This window comes from Mixophyes fleayi, chromosome 11 (genome assembly GCF_038048845.1).
Source record: "Mixophyes fleayi isolate aMixFle1 chromosome 11, aMixFle1.hap1, whole genome shotgun sequence".
NCBI lineage: Eukaryota > Metazoa > Chordata > Amphibia > Anura > Limnodynastidae > Mixophyes > Mixophyes fleayi.
In genome coordinates this window covers 75740314-75756961 of record NC_134412.1, presented here as the reverse complement: position 1 = coordinate 75756961, position 16648 = coordinate 75740314, and the positions used below count along the sequence as shown (strand labels likewise).

At 43.7% G+C, this 16648-nt stretch overlaps 1 protein-coding gene across 1 annotated transcript in view; it reads left to right on the top strand.

Annotated features, from left to right (window-relative positions):
• LOC142106593 (transmembrane protein 26-like) overlaps nucleotides 1-3293 on the top strand; it is a 29373-nt gene extending 26080 nt beyond the window's left edge. Inside the window, exons 3-4 of the mRNA XM_075189597.1 lie at nucleotides 26-173; nucleotides 2239-3293. Of these exons, the coding sequence (XP_075045698.1) occupies nucleotides 26-173; nucleotides 2239-2823 (733 nt within the window). The 3' untranslated portion in view covers nucleotides 2824-3293. The remainder of the gene's footprint in view (nucleotides 1-25; nucleotides 174-2238) is intronic.
• The last annotated feature ends 13355 nt before the right edge of the window (nucleotides 3294-16648 follow it).

Below are 16648 nucleotides of genomic sequence, written 5' to 3'. Positions count from 1 at the left end.
TAAATCATTTTCTCTGCTATTGTAGGTTCTCCCCCATGGTGTTCCTATATCTGTGTACTGTTTTACCCTCTATCTTTGTGATGGAACTTGCTCTCCTAGAAGGCAGAATTGTCAACAATTCAACAATAATCGACAATTCAACAAACACTAAGTGTAATGACAGTAATGACAGTGTACGTATCTGATAAATACACGTACAAACTGTAAAATGTACATGTCAACATATTACTATTTATAATTATAACAATTATTATTATTAATTATAAAACATACAGTATTGAATTAACAGAGCTCTGAAGTGTCTATATTTATATGGTGATTTACAAATATATATATATATATATATATATATATATATATATATATATATATATATATATATGTATGTAGCGAAAGAGAGAGAGAGTCCATGAGTTGATACTGGATGCCAGGTATCCATGACCCAGGCTTTCTTTCTTTGTGTTTTTAAACCCAGGGAGATTGCCTTGTATAGGTAGGATCTTACAAAAGAGTGTGTTCGGCTTCAGGAAAAGTTGGTAAGGGTCCCTGGTGTTTTCTATGGAGAGAGCAGGGTGGGCTCCATACATTAGGCCCAGACTTACTGCAGACTAATCAGGAGTTGCACCTGCAAGGTGCTGTTAAAAGGCTGCTAGGCAGCTCAGTGAATCTCTCTGACCTGAGGAGGATGCTGGATGCCTGCAAGTGGTAAGCAAATATTATTGTGATTGGTATGTGTTTGGAACACAAGGCCCCACACTTGAGAGAGGGTGTTGGAGAATGTTTAGATAGTGCTGGACAGGAAAGGCCTTATATTTATGTTTTGTTTATTCAAATGTGCTCAATAAAACTTGCTGAGGTCATTTGTACCAAAAATACTGGACTTGTATGACTTTATTGCTGCTGTTCACTACCTTCTATCCCAGGATATGGCATATTTATATTTAAACACAGGAAGACCGTCTCTCAAGTGAGGGACCTTGTGTCACACACACACACAAAATATACAGGACTTACTGGTCACCGTTTGCAGTGTCTCTCAGGAGGCATCCAACCTCCTCCCCAGGTCTGAGAGACTGAGACTGATCTGACATCCCTTTTAAATACACCTCACATGTGCAACCACTAATCATTCTGCTGTCAGACTGGCAGATCAAAAGAACCAGACTGGGCCTTGTGAAAGGAGCCCACCCTTCTCTCTCCCTTTACACTCTGGGGACCTTTACCAGTTTTTCCTAAACCTGAACATACTGTTTGGGAGCTTTTCCCTAACACCAGCAATGTCCCTGGTATTTAAAAGCACATAAGACAGACGTTGTTATTTATTGAGTCTACCCCCCTCCCCTTCGCCGCAATTCTCACAACCTCTGGTCTATCTCTCCTTCCACCCGTTTTGTCTCTTTCCTCTTGCAACCCTCTTTATTCCTATTTTCAAATCACACTCTCTCTGGTTCTCTCTATAACCCCCCATCCAAATCTGATTCTCTCTCCTCCGACTACTCTCTGGTTTTCTCTTCTCTCTCGTCCACTCCTACCCTCTCTGATTGTCTCTACCCTTCCTCCTCTGTGGTTCACACTCCTTCACCCCCTCTTGTTTTCACTATTCCCCCTCTCTGGTTCCCTCATCTTTTCTCACCACCACTCCCTCCTTCCCTTGTTACTCTCTGTGTTTCTCTCCTTTCTCCCCTCTCTGGTTTTCTCTCCTCTCATCTCACTCTCTCTGGTTTTCTCTTCTCTTCTCTCCTCTCCTCTCCCTCACTCTGGTTTTCTCTCCTCTCCTCTCCTCTCCTTTCCATCTCTCTGGTTTTCTCTCCCATCCACACCGTTTCTGTGTCTCTCTCCTTTCTCCCCTCTCTGGTTCTCTCCCCTCTACCCCTCCCTGGTTCCTCTCTTCTGCCCAATCGTTTTTTTTACCTGCCTTCTAGATTTGCTAGGCATTGGGTCCTCTCCTCTAGAAAGCAACATCATTACATCACATCACAAGTGCTGCATTTTTTTTATTACTGCAGGTCTGCAGTATTACCATAATACTGGCAGTACCCTGGCTCCGATGGGGCCATCAGAGCCAATAATTTTGTTTGTCAAAACACCTGTGTGTGTCTCACAGACATCGGTGTTTTGACAGAACAATGTGTGAGAACCAGTGCCCTATATGAGACCTGTACCTTGCATAGTATATCTGTTTTGTACATTTGTTCTCTATTTCCTAAGTAACAACACAATGTTTTGATCTCCCACTAGGAATACAATGAGTACTCCACTGAGATTCAGGCTATGGAGGAGATGCTGATCTTGGTCCTGGTCGTAGGACGTTGGCTGATGCCAAAGGGTGACATGAACAGAGACCAGCTTTGTCAGTTACTATTGATGTACATTGCTTTAGGTGCAGATATACTGGACATTTTACAATTAATCAAGGAGCCAACAGTGAATACCAACTGGACTGTAACAATTGTGGGACTGTGTCTGTTCAGCTGGGCAATCATGCAATTCACATTAGTGCTCACACAAACTCAATCCCTGCCGCCTCAAAAAACAAAGGTCGATGAAGAGTTGCATTCACCACCAGACATAAATAGGATTGGTCTCATCTCATGTTACCAGTCTGAGGTATGGAGTTGGATAACCACTGTGGCGATGCAGGACGGACCTTTCCTTGTTTACCGTATTTACTTGGCCACTGCAAAGAGCGTGTTTAATGACTCAATGACCTTCTTCATTTGCAAAAATTTTTTGACAGTCATAATACAAGTATACAGGATTATTTTGTTTATGTGTAAAGAAAAGCGCAAAAGGAAGAAGTTTCAACAAACAAATAATGATTAAGAAATATTGCAAAAGGGACATTGTAAATATATGAAAGCGTATAAGGTCCCATCCTAGTCTTTCCCAGTTAATAAACAAGAAAATGACTTCCAAAGCACAAAAACTTGCAAAAATTAAGACACTGTTGCTTTCTTGATGATCTCTCTTAAAGCGCAAATCTTTAGATACACTATATGGACAAAAGTATTTGGCCACACCTGTTAATTAGTGAATTGATCAATCAGACCTGTTGCCAGAGGTGTATAAAATAAAGCACTTAGCCATGCAGTCTCCATTTGCAAACATTTGTGGTGCAAAATGGGATGTTCTGAAGAGCTCAGTGACTTCAAGCGTTGTACTGTGATAGGATGCCACCTTTGCAATAAGAGGGTTCGTGAAATTTCATCCCTGCTGGATATTTCAAGGTCAACTGTAAGTGATATTATTAGAAAGACGAATCGTTTAGAAACAACAGAAACTCAGCCATGAAGCAGAAGACCATGTAAAATCAAAGAGCGGGGTCAATGACTGGTAAGGCGCATGGTGCATAAAAGTCACCAACTTTCTGCTGATTCCATAGCTGAAGAGTTCCGAACTTCCACTGGCATTAATGTAAGCACAAAAACTGTGAGGCGGGAGCTTAATGGAATGGGTTTCCATGGCCGAGCAGCTGCATGCAAGCCTCACATCACTAAGACCAATGCCAAGCTTTGGATGAAGTGGTGTAAAGCACACCGACACTGGACTGTGGAGCAGTGGAAACGTGCTCTGTGGAGTGACGAATCACACTTCTCTGTTTGGCAGTCAGATGGGTGAGTCTGGGTTTGGCGGATGCCGGGAAAATGTTACCTACCTGACTACATTATGCCAACTGTGAAGTTTGGTGGAGGGAGGGTAATGGTTTGGGGTTGTTTTTCAGGGTGTGGTCTAGGCCCCTTATCTCCAGTGAAGGGCAATCTTAATGCTTCAGCACACCAAGTCATTTTGGACAATGCTATGCTTCCAACTTTGTGGCAACAGTTTGGGGAAGGCCCTTTTCTATTCCAACATGACAGTGTCCAAGTGCACAAAGCAAGGGCTACAAAGACATGGTTTGATGAGTTTGGTGTGGAAGAACTTGACTGGCCCACACAGAGTCCTGACCTCAACCCAAATCGAACACCTTTGGGATGAACTGGAATGGAGATTGGGAGCCAGGCCTTCTCGCCCAACATCAGTGCCTGACCTCATAAGTGCTCTACAGAATGAATGGGCACAAATTCCCACAGAAACACTCCAACATCTTGTGGAAAGCTTTCCAAGAAGAGTGGAAGTTATCACTGCAAAAGGGGGACCAACTCCATATTAAAGTATATGTATTTGAATATAATGTCATTACAGGCCCTGTTGGTGTAATGGTCAAGCGTCCGAATACTTTTGTCCATATAGTGTATTTTAGGCTTTGGATCTTGTCAAGATATTGTTCATTATTTTGTGTGAGCAAGTTAATAATAATATGAGTGGCAAGTATATTCACCTTTGAGCATCTCCTACTCATCTATCCATATACTATTGAAGCCCAGTATTTAACCTTAAATAGAAAAAAACTGAACAAAGTATAAAATTAGAGCCCAGGTGCTTTAGATGGTTCAGCGGGATCGATATTGTTTCAATGGAATTAATTAGTGTATTGTCGTTATGCATTGCTAATATGAATTGACGTGAAGATGATGATTAATATTTACACTCACATATAAACCGATCCGCCACAAAATTAAGACCACAGACAAGTGAAGTGAATAACATTGATTATCTTATGACAATGGCACCTGCCAAGGGGTGGAATATATTAGGCAGCAAGTGAACAGTCAGTTCTTGAAGTTGATGTGTTGGAAGCAGGAAAAATGGGCAAGCGTAAGGATCTGAGCGACTTTGACAAGGGCCGAATTGTGATGGCTGGATGAATGGGCCAGAGCATCTCCAAAACGGCAGGTCTTGTGGGAGGCTCCTGGTATGCAGTGGTTAGTACCTACCAAACGTGGTCCAAGGTAAGACAAACGGTGAACCAGTGACAGGGTCATGGACACCCAAGGCTCATTGATGCGTGTGGGGAGCGAAGGCTAGCCTGCCTGATCCAATCAGGACCAGGCACAAATTGCTGAAAAAGTGAATGCTGGCTATGATAGAAAAGTGTCAGAACACACAGTGCATCACAGCTTACTGCATATGAGTCTGTGTAGCTGCAGACCGGCAAGATTGCCCTAGCTGATCCCTGTCCACCACCAAAAGCACCTACAATGGACACGTAAGTGCCAGAACTGGACCATGGAGTGATATAAGAAGGTGGTCTAATTTAATGAACCATGTATTCTTTTACATCATGTGGATGGCCGGGTGCGTGTGCGTCATTTACCTATTGAAGAGATGGCACCAGGATGTATTATGGGAAGAAGGCACGCCAGCGGAGCCAGTGTGATGCTCTGGGCAATGTTCTACTGGGAAACCTGGCATTCATGTGGATGTTACTTAGACACAGACCATCTATCTATCTAAACATTTCTACAGACCAAGTACACCCCTTCATGGCAACGGTATTCCCTGATGGCAGTGGCCTCTTTTAGCAGGATAATGCACCAATTGCAAAAATTGTTCAGGAATAGTTTGAGGAACATGACAAAGAGTTCAAGGTGTTGATCTGGCCTCCAAATTCCCCAGATCTCAATCTAATCGAGCATCTGTGGGATGTGTTGGAAAAACAAGTTCGAGCCATGGAGGCCCCACCTCGCAACAGGACTTAAAGGATCTGCTGCTAACGTCTTGGTGCCAGATACCACAGGACACCTTCAGAGGTTTTGTGGAATACATGTCTCGACTGGAGGGGGGGGGGACTACACTGTATTAGGCAGGTGGTTTAAATGTTGTGGCTGATCGGTGTATATGTGTATATATAGCTTTTATTTCAATGTGTAGGATTATCTAACTTAATATGACTCTATTATAGTTACAAAGTATTTGGATACATTTTAGGACCAATGATAACATAAACGAATCACATTTAGATGCAGCTCCACATGCATTTATTCATTAGTAAGGAGGTGTACCTCAGCTGCTATATTAACCGGGGGGGGGGGGGGAGACTGGCAATGGGGTTGCCAGATTATTGAGTGCCTGTACCAGAAACTCAGGTTCTTAATATGTTCCTGATCTTCAACTGTTTACTGAACCCTTGCTTTGACCCTGACCACGATTATTGTCATGCTTTATTGTCTATCTGTACTGAACCTTGGGCATTAACCCTGATTGTGCCTATTAACCCTTATTTATTATTTAATGTGTACCAATTCATTTGCCTTCACTCTGACTACTGCTACAAATCATTCCCTGTCTGTACTGTGTCCCAGACCTTTGGAAGTGACCCAGACCATGGCTACAGATATCTCTGTCTACAGCTCCTAGTAAACCCCACTGAATGTTGTGTTCTAAATCCTGGGGAGTTTAGTGGTGAGACTTATCAACATTATACAAAATTTGGCCCATAGTTGCTGATATTTTCCAGACTCCCGATTACTTTTCCCAGGAGTCGTGTTTATGCTAGAGTTGGTGCTTCTTCTACTGAATATAGGCATTAAACATCTCATAGCCAGCAACCACTGGCATCCATTGTTGAGAATGCAACCTGTGCATATAATCTGAAACAATCATTACAGAATAATCTGCCCTATATTATGGATCTTACTGAAACCCCTTCTGCACCAACAGAATTAGCTCAAGCTATTCAAACCCTCCAAGCACAATTGACTGTTATACATGCTTGTCTGGATGATCTGCAAACAGCTATGCCTTGGGCGACTTCTACTTCACCTGCGGTTGCCCTGTCTTTGTCATGCCTTAAGGAGCCAGAACGTAGAGTGAAGTTACCAAGGAAGTTTGGGGGAGACCAAGTACAGTACTGTTCTTTTGTGGCCCAATGTCTGCTGATTTTTCAGATGTGTCCTCAAACATATGGCTCAGATTCCCTAAAAGTTGGCATGATTCTTACTCTACTCAAGGGAGATGCTTTAGCCTGGTCCACAACTTACTGGAAAAACAAGATCCTACGTTAAACTCTTTATCACTCTATTTGCAAGCTTATGGCAAGGCATCCACATAAACGTACTACTGCAAAACGAATTCCGTCTAACTAACGCAAAAGACCACATTCTGTGCTTGAGTCCCATCAATGGACAGAGGATAAAGGCTAGAATATGACATCTAAACAACATTAATTTTGTCAAGATTGTAATGAGATTATCAAGGGTCAACTCACTTTGGGTTCTCTCTCCTTAAGTACTCCAGGGGGTAAATGTATCATCTTGCGATTTATGCAAGTCGCTGGAAATCGGCAACTTTGCAGTAAAAATTTAAATCAGCAATGGATTGTAGAGGTAAACTTGCCTTTACATTCCATCACCGCTTTAAATTTTTACTGCAAAGTCGCCGATTTCCGTCAACTTGCATAAATCGCAAAATGATACATTTACCCCAAGGAGTCTCCTATCAATACCAAGGATACCAAGAATTTAGAGATGTTGTCAACAAGAGACAAGCTGAGACCTTGCCTCCTCATCGTTCTGCAAATTGCCAAATTTTTCTTATATCTCTAACCTCTTTTCGTCTTAAGCACATATATTCTTTATTGGAACCCAAACTTACTACCTTTAAGAATACACTGATGAAAACGTTAAAAGAGACTTCATTTGAACTTCTACTTCCTCAGCTGGTGCAACCATCTATTTTGTAGGCAAGAAGGATGGAGGTCTTCATCCATTTGTGGATTATCGAGCCTTAAATGCCATTACCATACATAATAGGTAACCTTTACCTCCTATCCCAGAATTATTTGAGACACTGAGCCCTGCCAGTGTTTTTACCAAATTAAGAACAAATTAATTTAAGAGGGACCTATAACCATGGTCTGTATATGCTCTGAAAACGGCATTTTGAACTAAATATTGACAGTTTGAATATCTGGTTATGCCATTTGGCCTTGCAAATGCTTTTAGATCAATATGTGATAATCTATTTGCACACTAATGTAATTTATTCACAGACCTTGTTTTGGGCACCTTAGAACCCATGGATTGTATGCCAAACTCGAGAAATGTTTTTTTTAACCAGAACCTGGTCTTGGGACACATTATTTCTGTTTTTAATTGTACTGGAATGGATCCAGTTAAAACTTGAGCCATTGAGAACTGGCTGGTACCTAAAGACATGAAAGCAGTACAGCATTTTTGGGCTTTGCTGATTATCACAGGAAATTTATTAAAGATTTTTCCAAACTCGTTCAGCCAATTTGTGCTTTGACCACAATGAGGCTTCTTTCATTGGACCAGGAAGCCTTTTTCTTATCTTAAAAAGGTGTTTCAAACAGCACCTATCTTGGTCTATTTAGACCCCTCTCAATCTTTGTGCTAGAAGTTGATGCTTCTGAAACTGCTGTTGGGGCTATATTATCACAAAGACATACCTGTACTCCAGCATTCTTGTGCTGCTTGTGGCGGATTCCTATGATACAGACCCATACCATTCAAGACCTCTCTCCTGTCTGTCATTTTGGTGCTCCTACTGTTTCTGACCTGGCTTGTCCTGACAGTCTCTCCTGATCTTCGTTTTGGCACTGCAGATACCAGTCCCAGCTACGTAGACCAGTACTTTCTTTTCAGCTCTCGCAGCTCACTACAGACAGGTGAGAGGGCCACGTCATGAAAAGCCCAAACCCCCTCTTGAGGCTCCCTGGTAAAAACCGGAGGATCGTTAGTCTATGTGCCTCTATTACTGCCAGCACTAATCCGGGTTGGCACAAGAAAATCCACTAAATCCGCTAGAATCATGACATCTCTGTATATTCACTTGGATTTTTCCTTGACAGAACATCCTCAATCAAACAGCAAAACAGAAAGGGTCAATCAATGTCTGGAACAATACTTAAGAGTCTATGTTGGATTCCAACAAAATAATTGGCTATCATCTTCGATCTATCCCTTCTGCAGTTTCAGACAGTGGGGTCACAAATCTTCATAGGAGATTGCAAAACAATTGGAAACATTTAACAATCAAGCTTTGTGAATCTCAGGAAAGTTGTAAACTTCAAGAAGATAATCTTTTCCAACCTATCCAGAGGTTTTCAGTTGGGTATCATGTGTGGTTATCCACCAAGAATCTCAAATTGGGACTTCCATTACCCAAATTAGTGGATAAATATATTGGGTAATTTGCTGTTATAGCTACACTATCTCCATCTGTGTTCAAACGTCCTCTTTCCTCTTCTAGCGTTGTGTTCTTCCTGTATTCCATGGGTCACAAACCAAACTTAAAGAGCCACCACCCTCACAAAATCCAGCCCCTCGCCCATCAAAGTTCATTTGTCTTGGAAAAGATACTGAACTCTCAGAGTTTTTATGGAAACTTCTAAAATCTTATTAACTGGAAGGATTATAATCTTGATGAACAAGAAAGTACACCCCCCAGGCTACCCCTGGCCTTTCATTCCCAACATCCCTCTACCTAGAGGGCCTGGAAGATGGTTGTTGAGGATGGTGGTACTGTCAAAGACTGCAGCAATGTTATCACAGACTCTTGCAATATGTTCCTCAGATTAGCTATGATGTTAGGGCTAGTTTCTACAAACATCTTGCTAGTAAATATTGTTCACATGCTTTCCTGACTCCCGGTTGAGGTGCAGGTTGGGGGGGGGGGGGAGTTGATTGTACATGTCCTAGGTATTGGCAACAGTCAGCAGCATTGCCCAATCACACTGTATTATCAGTCTAGTTGCTGCACACACAGGAAGAACTTTTATGCACTTGGGTATTGCCTCATCATCTATGCTGGGCATAACACAGCTGCTGTATTAACTCAGTATTATTAAGTGTATTAAGCAGTCTGAGCAGTGAGTTGCCAAGTTAGTGAGTGCCTGCACCAGTATCTTATATTCTTAAATGTTGTGTTTTATTATATTTGCTTTTAAGAGGCTTTTTATATTTTAAGTGAATGTTACTATTAAAGTCAATATATTTCAAATTGATTGGTGTTAATCTCAAACCAATTCTCTTGGAGGCAGCAAAATCCACATTTTGTTAGAGTCTAGGTAAAATTCAAGACTCCCATTAAATGTTATACAATGTGTTAATTGCCATATTAACCATATCATATTAGCATAAAGGTATGCATCCTTGAGGTTGACTGCAATTTCCAAAGCATTCAGTACAGGCTGTAGGGACCATCTTGAATTTCCTAGTTCTTCTAAGTCTTTTGTTGGTTTTAGTGCTACGGTTACATCCACTGTAAAGCTTCTTTTCCAACACTTCCAACTGTCCTCTCCATACAGTCTCTCAAAGAACTTGCATTTCCCAAGGATATTGTAGTTTTCTTGGAAAGTCTCATAAGGAAGGGATATATATGATTCAACATGGACTCACTTGATTGTCGCTTGGTGCCTCCATTCCCAGATAAAATTGTTTTTAACCACCTTATGGGATGGACGGGTTAATTTCTTTTTGTTTTTTCCCAGAAAAAAAACTTGTAATGTTGTTTTTTTTATATCTACTTGTTTAATTTCCATCGCCTTATGGATGGATTTAATAAAGCTGTTTACCAGGCCTGTATTGGTATTGCCTTCTTCTTGAATGTATTTATCTTCCGGTTTTAGAACTCTGCGATGAATATGTTTAGTGCTATTCCAGCAACATGGAGAAGAGATCCCTAGAGCATTGTACAATGTAAGCAATGCATTCGGCGCTAGTCAGCACCATGGAGGAGAAGAGATCTCAAGGACATAGCACAATCATTATCATCACCATCTATTTATATAGCGCCACTAATTCCGCAGCGCTGCACGGAGAACTCATTTACATCAGTCACTGCCCCATTGGAGCTTACAGTCTAAATTTCCTAACATACACACACAGACAGAGAGAGACTAGGGTGCTACCTGCCTGACACAAGACAAGGACAGAAAAGAAGAAGTCCTGATTTGGAGGGGGGATTAACCCCTTGTTATCCACTGCCAAGGAAGTGGAAAAGAATCAGAAGGGTATATTTACCAATCTGCGGGTTTGTAAAAGTGGAGATGTTGCCTATAGTAACCAATCAGATTCTAGCTGTCATTTTGTAAAATGTACTAAATAAAAACTAAAATCTGATTGGATGCTATAGGCAACATCTCCACTTTATCAAACCAGCTGTTTAGTAAATATACTCCAAAGTCTTTAGTATAATGCAATATATGTCATATTATATTTCTTTTTATTTTCTTAATATAACAAGGGATACATCCAGAGTTCTTTCCGCACTGTTTAAAAAGTGTCTGTGTATTAGAATATATACTTTGTTATTTAGTCAGGGCCAAAACTGACAAAAAGGCCAAGAATTTTCATACACTATTTTTCTTTTTTTAATACTGGTGTCTGACTTACCCTTTCTGATTTTGTTACCTGGACTGAGGTTGTCAGGCTCAATATACTTCTATACTACATCATTGACAATGAGCAATAAGTCCTCTTTTGAGAAATTTGCAGTTCTCAATTTTAAAAATTGTTTTTACTATTTGAAATTACCTGTCAATGATATGACACGCATCTACAAGTGTGTGCATCATTATGTCATCATGCAACTGTGCCCGTGTGTGTCTACACAAGCGACTGGGTCTCAATATGATGGAGACACAGAGCTGGACGAACGCTCTGTAGGGTCCGGGGCACTTACGACAGGGGGCCATCCCAACTGTCCTTGTAGTTATGTAGCGCCCCTGCGGGGACACAGGACAGACGCAACACAAAAGAACTTACCTTGTAAACGATGGTCACCTCCAGTCCCCTTCCGATATCCCAGCTGCGATTTGATCCCAGCAGATCCGCAGCCGCAACCCTTGTCACCTCCAACCACGTCCCTCTAAGAAAGAGACAGAGATTACGGCCGTGCCTACCAGGTAAGGGCTGTCCGAGTATACGGCAAAGAACGAGGACACGGTCAGTCCAAGCTCACTTGCCGCCTCCTCACTTTGCTCTTGCCAAGGCACGGGGGACTACAGGCACTTGAGACCAGGACTAGTCCAGCCTCAAGTACCTCGCACACCTGTCGGTGAGGGCCTAACCGAAAGGGGGAATCGAGCGTGATACTCACCGGGACACTCCCACTTCCGATCCGGTTCTCCTGCACCTCCCCGACACCTGCGGATGACAAGGAACACACAGCCTCCCTCTGCACTCTCAGTGAGACTAAGATGGCACCCACAAAACTAAACTGACTACAACAGCGACCCGACCCTAACAACACTCTAATGGTCGGCAATGCAACTAAGTCAAACAACTATGACTAACTTGGTGTGGTGCACTAACGGAACTGCTCGCTACACACTACGGGGAACACCAGCCGGTGTTCACGGACTAAACCGGAGGGCGGTTCCTAACCCCTTCACCCAGGTCGTACCAAGAAGCTGCCTTCTTGCTATGGGGTCACCCACGGATCCTAAGGACCGGCTGCACCAGGCCCGACTGAGGCTCACTGGAAAAGCCCATTAACCCGCGTACAGACTGCCGCCCGGAACAGCCGATCGAACTGAACCGCCCGACTGCCTGCACCCGGGTATCGAACACGTGTCCCACTCCGGAACCGCCAGGTAACCTGCACGGAACTGAGGACTGGGACTCTCAACCTGAACCACGGACGCCCCCTGGAACTGCGTTGAGGTGTGCTGCACTGCCACTGACTCACTCAGTCACCCCCTCTGGAAACCAGTGCGACCCCAGGGACCTAAGGGACGGGAAAACTACGTGTGTTCTTCCCTGACTATGTGTACGCTGGTAACTACACTTGTCCCCCACAGCACGGGTTAGCACAGAAAAACACAGGAACAAGAGCCTACCTTTAATGGGGGCCTGACGTCTTGCCCCTAGACACAATTATGTAGCACAGCCCAAAATACAGTAATACAAACAATACTCGCCGCACAGACAAAATAAATGCAGTATACAGTACTTTGTACGCTACTCACCAGAGCACACAGCTGCTAGCCAACCAGCCGGTTGCTACAGCACCCACAGGAGCCTCCGCTCTACTGTACCTCCTAACTCCGTGTGCTCACCTCACACAGGACCGCGCCTACACTCACGAGGCTCTCACGCCTCTATCACACCACCTCCAGGGCCGTCTGCCCTTCACACCATGGGCCTCTTGCCCAGTTGCACACAGAGCCTTGTGCTCTGATTAATGGGCCTCAGCCCCCTCTCTAACTCAGGGCTCTGAGCCCACTAACTAGGGCCTTGTGCCCTGCTACCTGGGGCACTAGCCCCTGCCTACTGAGGCCTGTGGCCTCCCTAGCTAACTGCTAAGGGCCTTATGCCCTCTATAGCCTACGGGCTACCAGCCCCTACTCAGGCCCTGTGGCCTTCCTATGGCCTCTAGGCCACTAACTACCTAAGGGCCTTGTGCCCTTGCACCTGGGGGCTCTGAGCCTCCCTTCATCTAACTAACTACCAGGGCCTTGTGCCCGTTAACAACATGGCCTACTGGCCCACTAACTTTATCGGGGCCTAGTGCCCAAGTTCCTGGGCCTTGTGCCCCTAATTTCTGTCCCACGGGCCTTGTGCCCGACCGTGGCCACGGGCCTAGTGCCCGACTTAACGTTGAGTGTACTTACCTGCTCTGCGCAGGAATCTCAACTTGCCATGCCGTCTTCTGCCTTCTTTCTCCGGGTCTTCCAGACCCTCCAGCCGGCGGCGCCTCTTCTCCCGTTCGGCGCGGGTCTTCTGGCTGCTCCGGAGGCGGGGGCGCTCTCAGCCCTTACAAGGGCTCCCCGCCGGCGATCTCCGCTGCTTCTGTTCTTGACTTGCCGCTCTGGACGTCCCACGACGTCCTTCTCCCTCCGCCGCCGACTCTCTTCTGCCAAAATGGCGCCACCCGGCGACTTATATAGTTGCCGGCGTGACGTCATTAGCCGGCACGAGTGCTGATTGGCTCGCGTCGGCGCCAATCTTTTGAATGGCCGGGCTCGAGCCGCGATTGGCTCGCGTATCCGGCCGCTGATTGGCCAGCGGGGAAAGATGAGCCCTGATTGGCTCATCCTTCCTCCGCTGCCAGAACCTGGAAAGAAGAAGCCACGATACTCACCGCTGGATCGATGGACGGGTGAGTAACCTTCTTTCTTCACCTGCTTGTAGGGCTCAGCCACCAGGGGACTCTTCAGCCCCTCCAGGGGCGCAGCAAAGCCGGACATCTTCGCCCTCTTCACGGGCACTGGGCACATCTTCAGCCCCTCCAGGGGCATAGCGATGGCGGGGGCACTCTTCTCCGGGGACATCCTTACAGTTGGACCAAATCCTGACTAAGTGAGACAGTCACCCAAAATTCGGGACTGCCCCACCAAATTCAGGACAGTTGGCAGACTGTTCTGCTTTCTCCTATCTGTTCTTCTGTTCTTGTCACTTTCACCACCTGTGGCTTTAGCTCAGTTGCTGCTTGTCTGGAACCTGGAATGTTGTAGGCCCTATTTGAAAAAAAAAAGGTACATTAAATTTAGAAAACTCCAACCAGCCCCAGTGTTAAATCAGTAACACCCAAGTTTATTAATTAGGCCTCCCTCCAGTCCAGATATTAAAATAATAGCATTCACCTTTGATAACTAGGTCTATTTCCCTCCATCCAAACAGCCCCAACAATAAATTAATAGCATTTATGTTAAATAAATATAACCATTTCCTACAAACATCCCCGGCATTAAATAATTAATATTCACATTTAATAAATAGCCATCTTCCCCAAACTCAGTCGCACATTTAATTAATAGCCCTAAACCACCCCAGCATTAAAGTCAAGGTCCTGTAACTTCACCTTAAATTAATAGGCCCCACTATTAAATTAAATTCCCCACCATGACCCCACAAATAAATTAATAGCACCCACCATTAAATAATTAGCACTGGTCCACAGTCCAGCATTACATTAATAGCATACCACCCACATTACAGTACAGACCTCTCCACCCTGGGCAATAAATTAATAGCATTTCTGTTTAATAAATATACCTTTTTTCCCGCAACCATCACTGTCATTAAATAATTCATATTCACATTTAATAAACAAACTCATTCTCCCCAAACTCAGTCCCACATTCAATTAATAGCCCCCAGACCATCACAGCATTAAATTAAGTTAAATTAAATAGCCCTACCATCACCCCACAAATAAAATAGCACAGGTTAATTAAATAATTAACCCCCACTCACATTCCACCATTAAGTTAATAACCTACTTCCCATGCAAATTATATTAAGACCCCCTCCCTTCCCTCACACATTATATTAATAACTCCCCTCTCTCTTCCCTCACACTTACCTTCTTCCATCTGTGCTGAGTTGAAGAGGCAGACTCTTCTGTCTGCCTCTCTTGCAGCTCTGAACACATGCAACGGCACCTGTCATGTGGTACGCGTCCCATGTGACACCTGTCAGTGACGGGGATAGGAGGAGGCCACACTTAAGGGAAGGGAGGGAGATCTACAGCCAAATGAAGGAAGTTGGCCAGCCACCAAGTACCACACTGTCCCCCGATGGCCCCCCTTAAGAGTACCTGGTCCATGACTCCAAAGACTCCATGACCCCCCCCCCCCCTCCTTGGGCACGCTTGACCCGGCTCTGAATACAGGTGCAGGTGACCTTAGACACAAATATGTATTTTTGCACACAGCAAATCACAGACACATATTGAGAAACAAGCTTTTTAACACATTACTACCTTATTGTGGAGCAGCCAGGCACCAGCACCTCAAAGCCAGGCACCAGCAGCAGTATACAAGTTGCAGCAAACAGGTAGCCTATCTTCAGCAACAAATAAGTACTTGTACAGAATCTATTTAAAATTGAGCAACAAATCTCACAAACGATGACTGTAGCTGCTAAGACAGAAATGTGGGTCAAAGTAAAAGACAAGAAAGATAAGATAAGATAAATGACATTGCTCTAACTGTAAGAAATGTTGACAAAACTAAGAAGTAGTGCCAATATTACAACACGAGGTTGAAGTAGAAAATAAAAGAGCGTTCAATGGTGGGGGACAATGGTGTGAAACTGACCTTTCACCTCTGGAAGTAGTTCCAGCTTAATTTAAACTTGGAAGGGGGTTGCTATGTATCTGACCTATAAATCAAATTGTGAAAATAGAGATCCAGCATGTAGAAGTATAATTCATGTTTCTTGCATTGCCAAAAAATGAACTGCATGAATTAACCAGGTGGAAATGTTACATCTTCAGAGACATATCGTGGGTGGTGTTCAAATTAAGTGATAGGATGGAGCAAACTATTTCCAAAAGCTACAAGAGAAGATCATACTGATGTGAATGAGTTCTCTGTACAGTGCTGCGGAATTAGTGGCGCTATATAAATAAATGATGATGATGATGATATTCATGGAATATTCCTCATGGTCTGACGGCAGGTAACATTTTTGACCATGTGTAGCTTGTCTACTTCAATTTCGGCCCATAGTTTCGTCTGCAGGGGAGCGTGCGCTAGAAACGCATTGATAAAGGTGGGTTATACCATATAATATTTTTTTTGAGTTCGGACAGCCCAAGGCCATTGTTTAAATGTGCAAATGTAGTGTCTTCACCCATGGGCATTTCCTGGTCCAAATGAAACTGGATATTAGTTATTGCAAGGAAGAGAAACAGGAAGGATCTAAAATAAATATTATAGCCTGGGCAGGACATTCATTTTAATGGATGCCATTCTACACAATCTTTTAAAGGGTCTATGCCACAAGTTCAAAAATTTTTAGACTCTAGTTCTAAAATCTCTTTCTCCAACTATTTTTCGTGGCACCCCTATAAA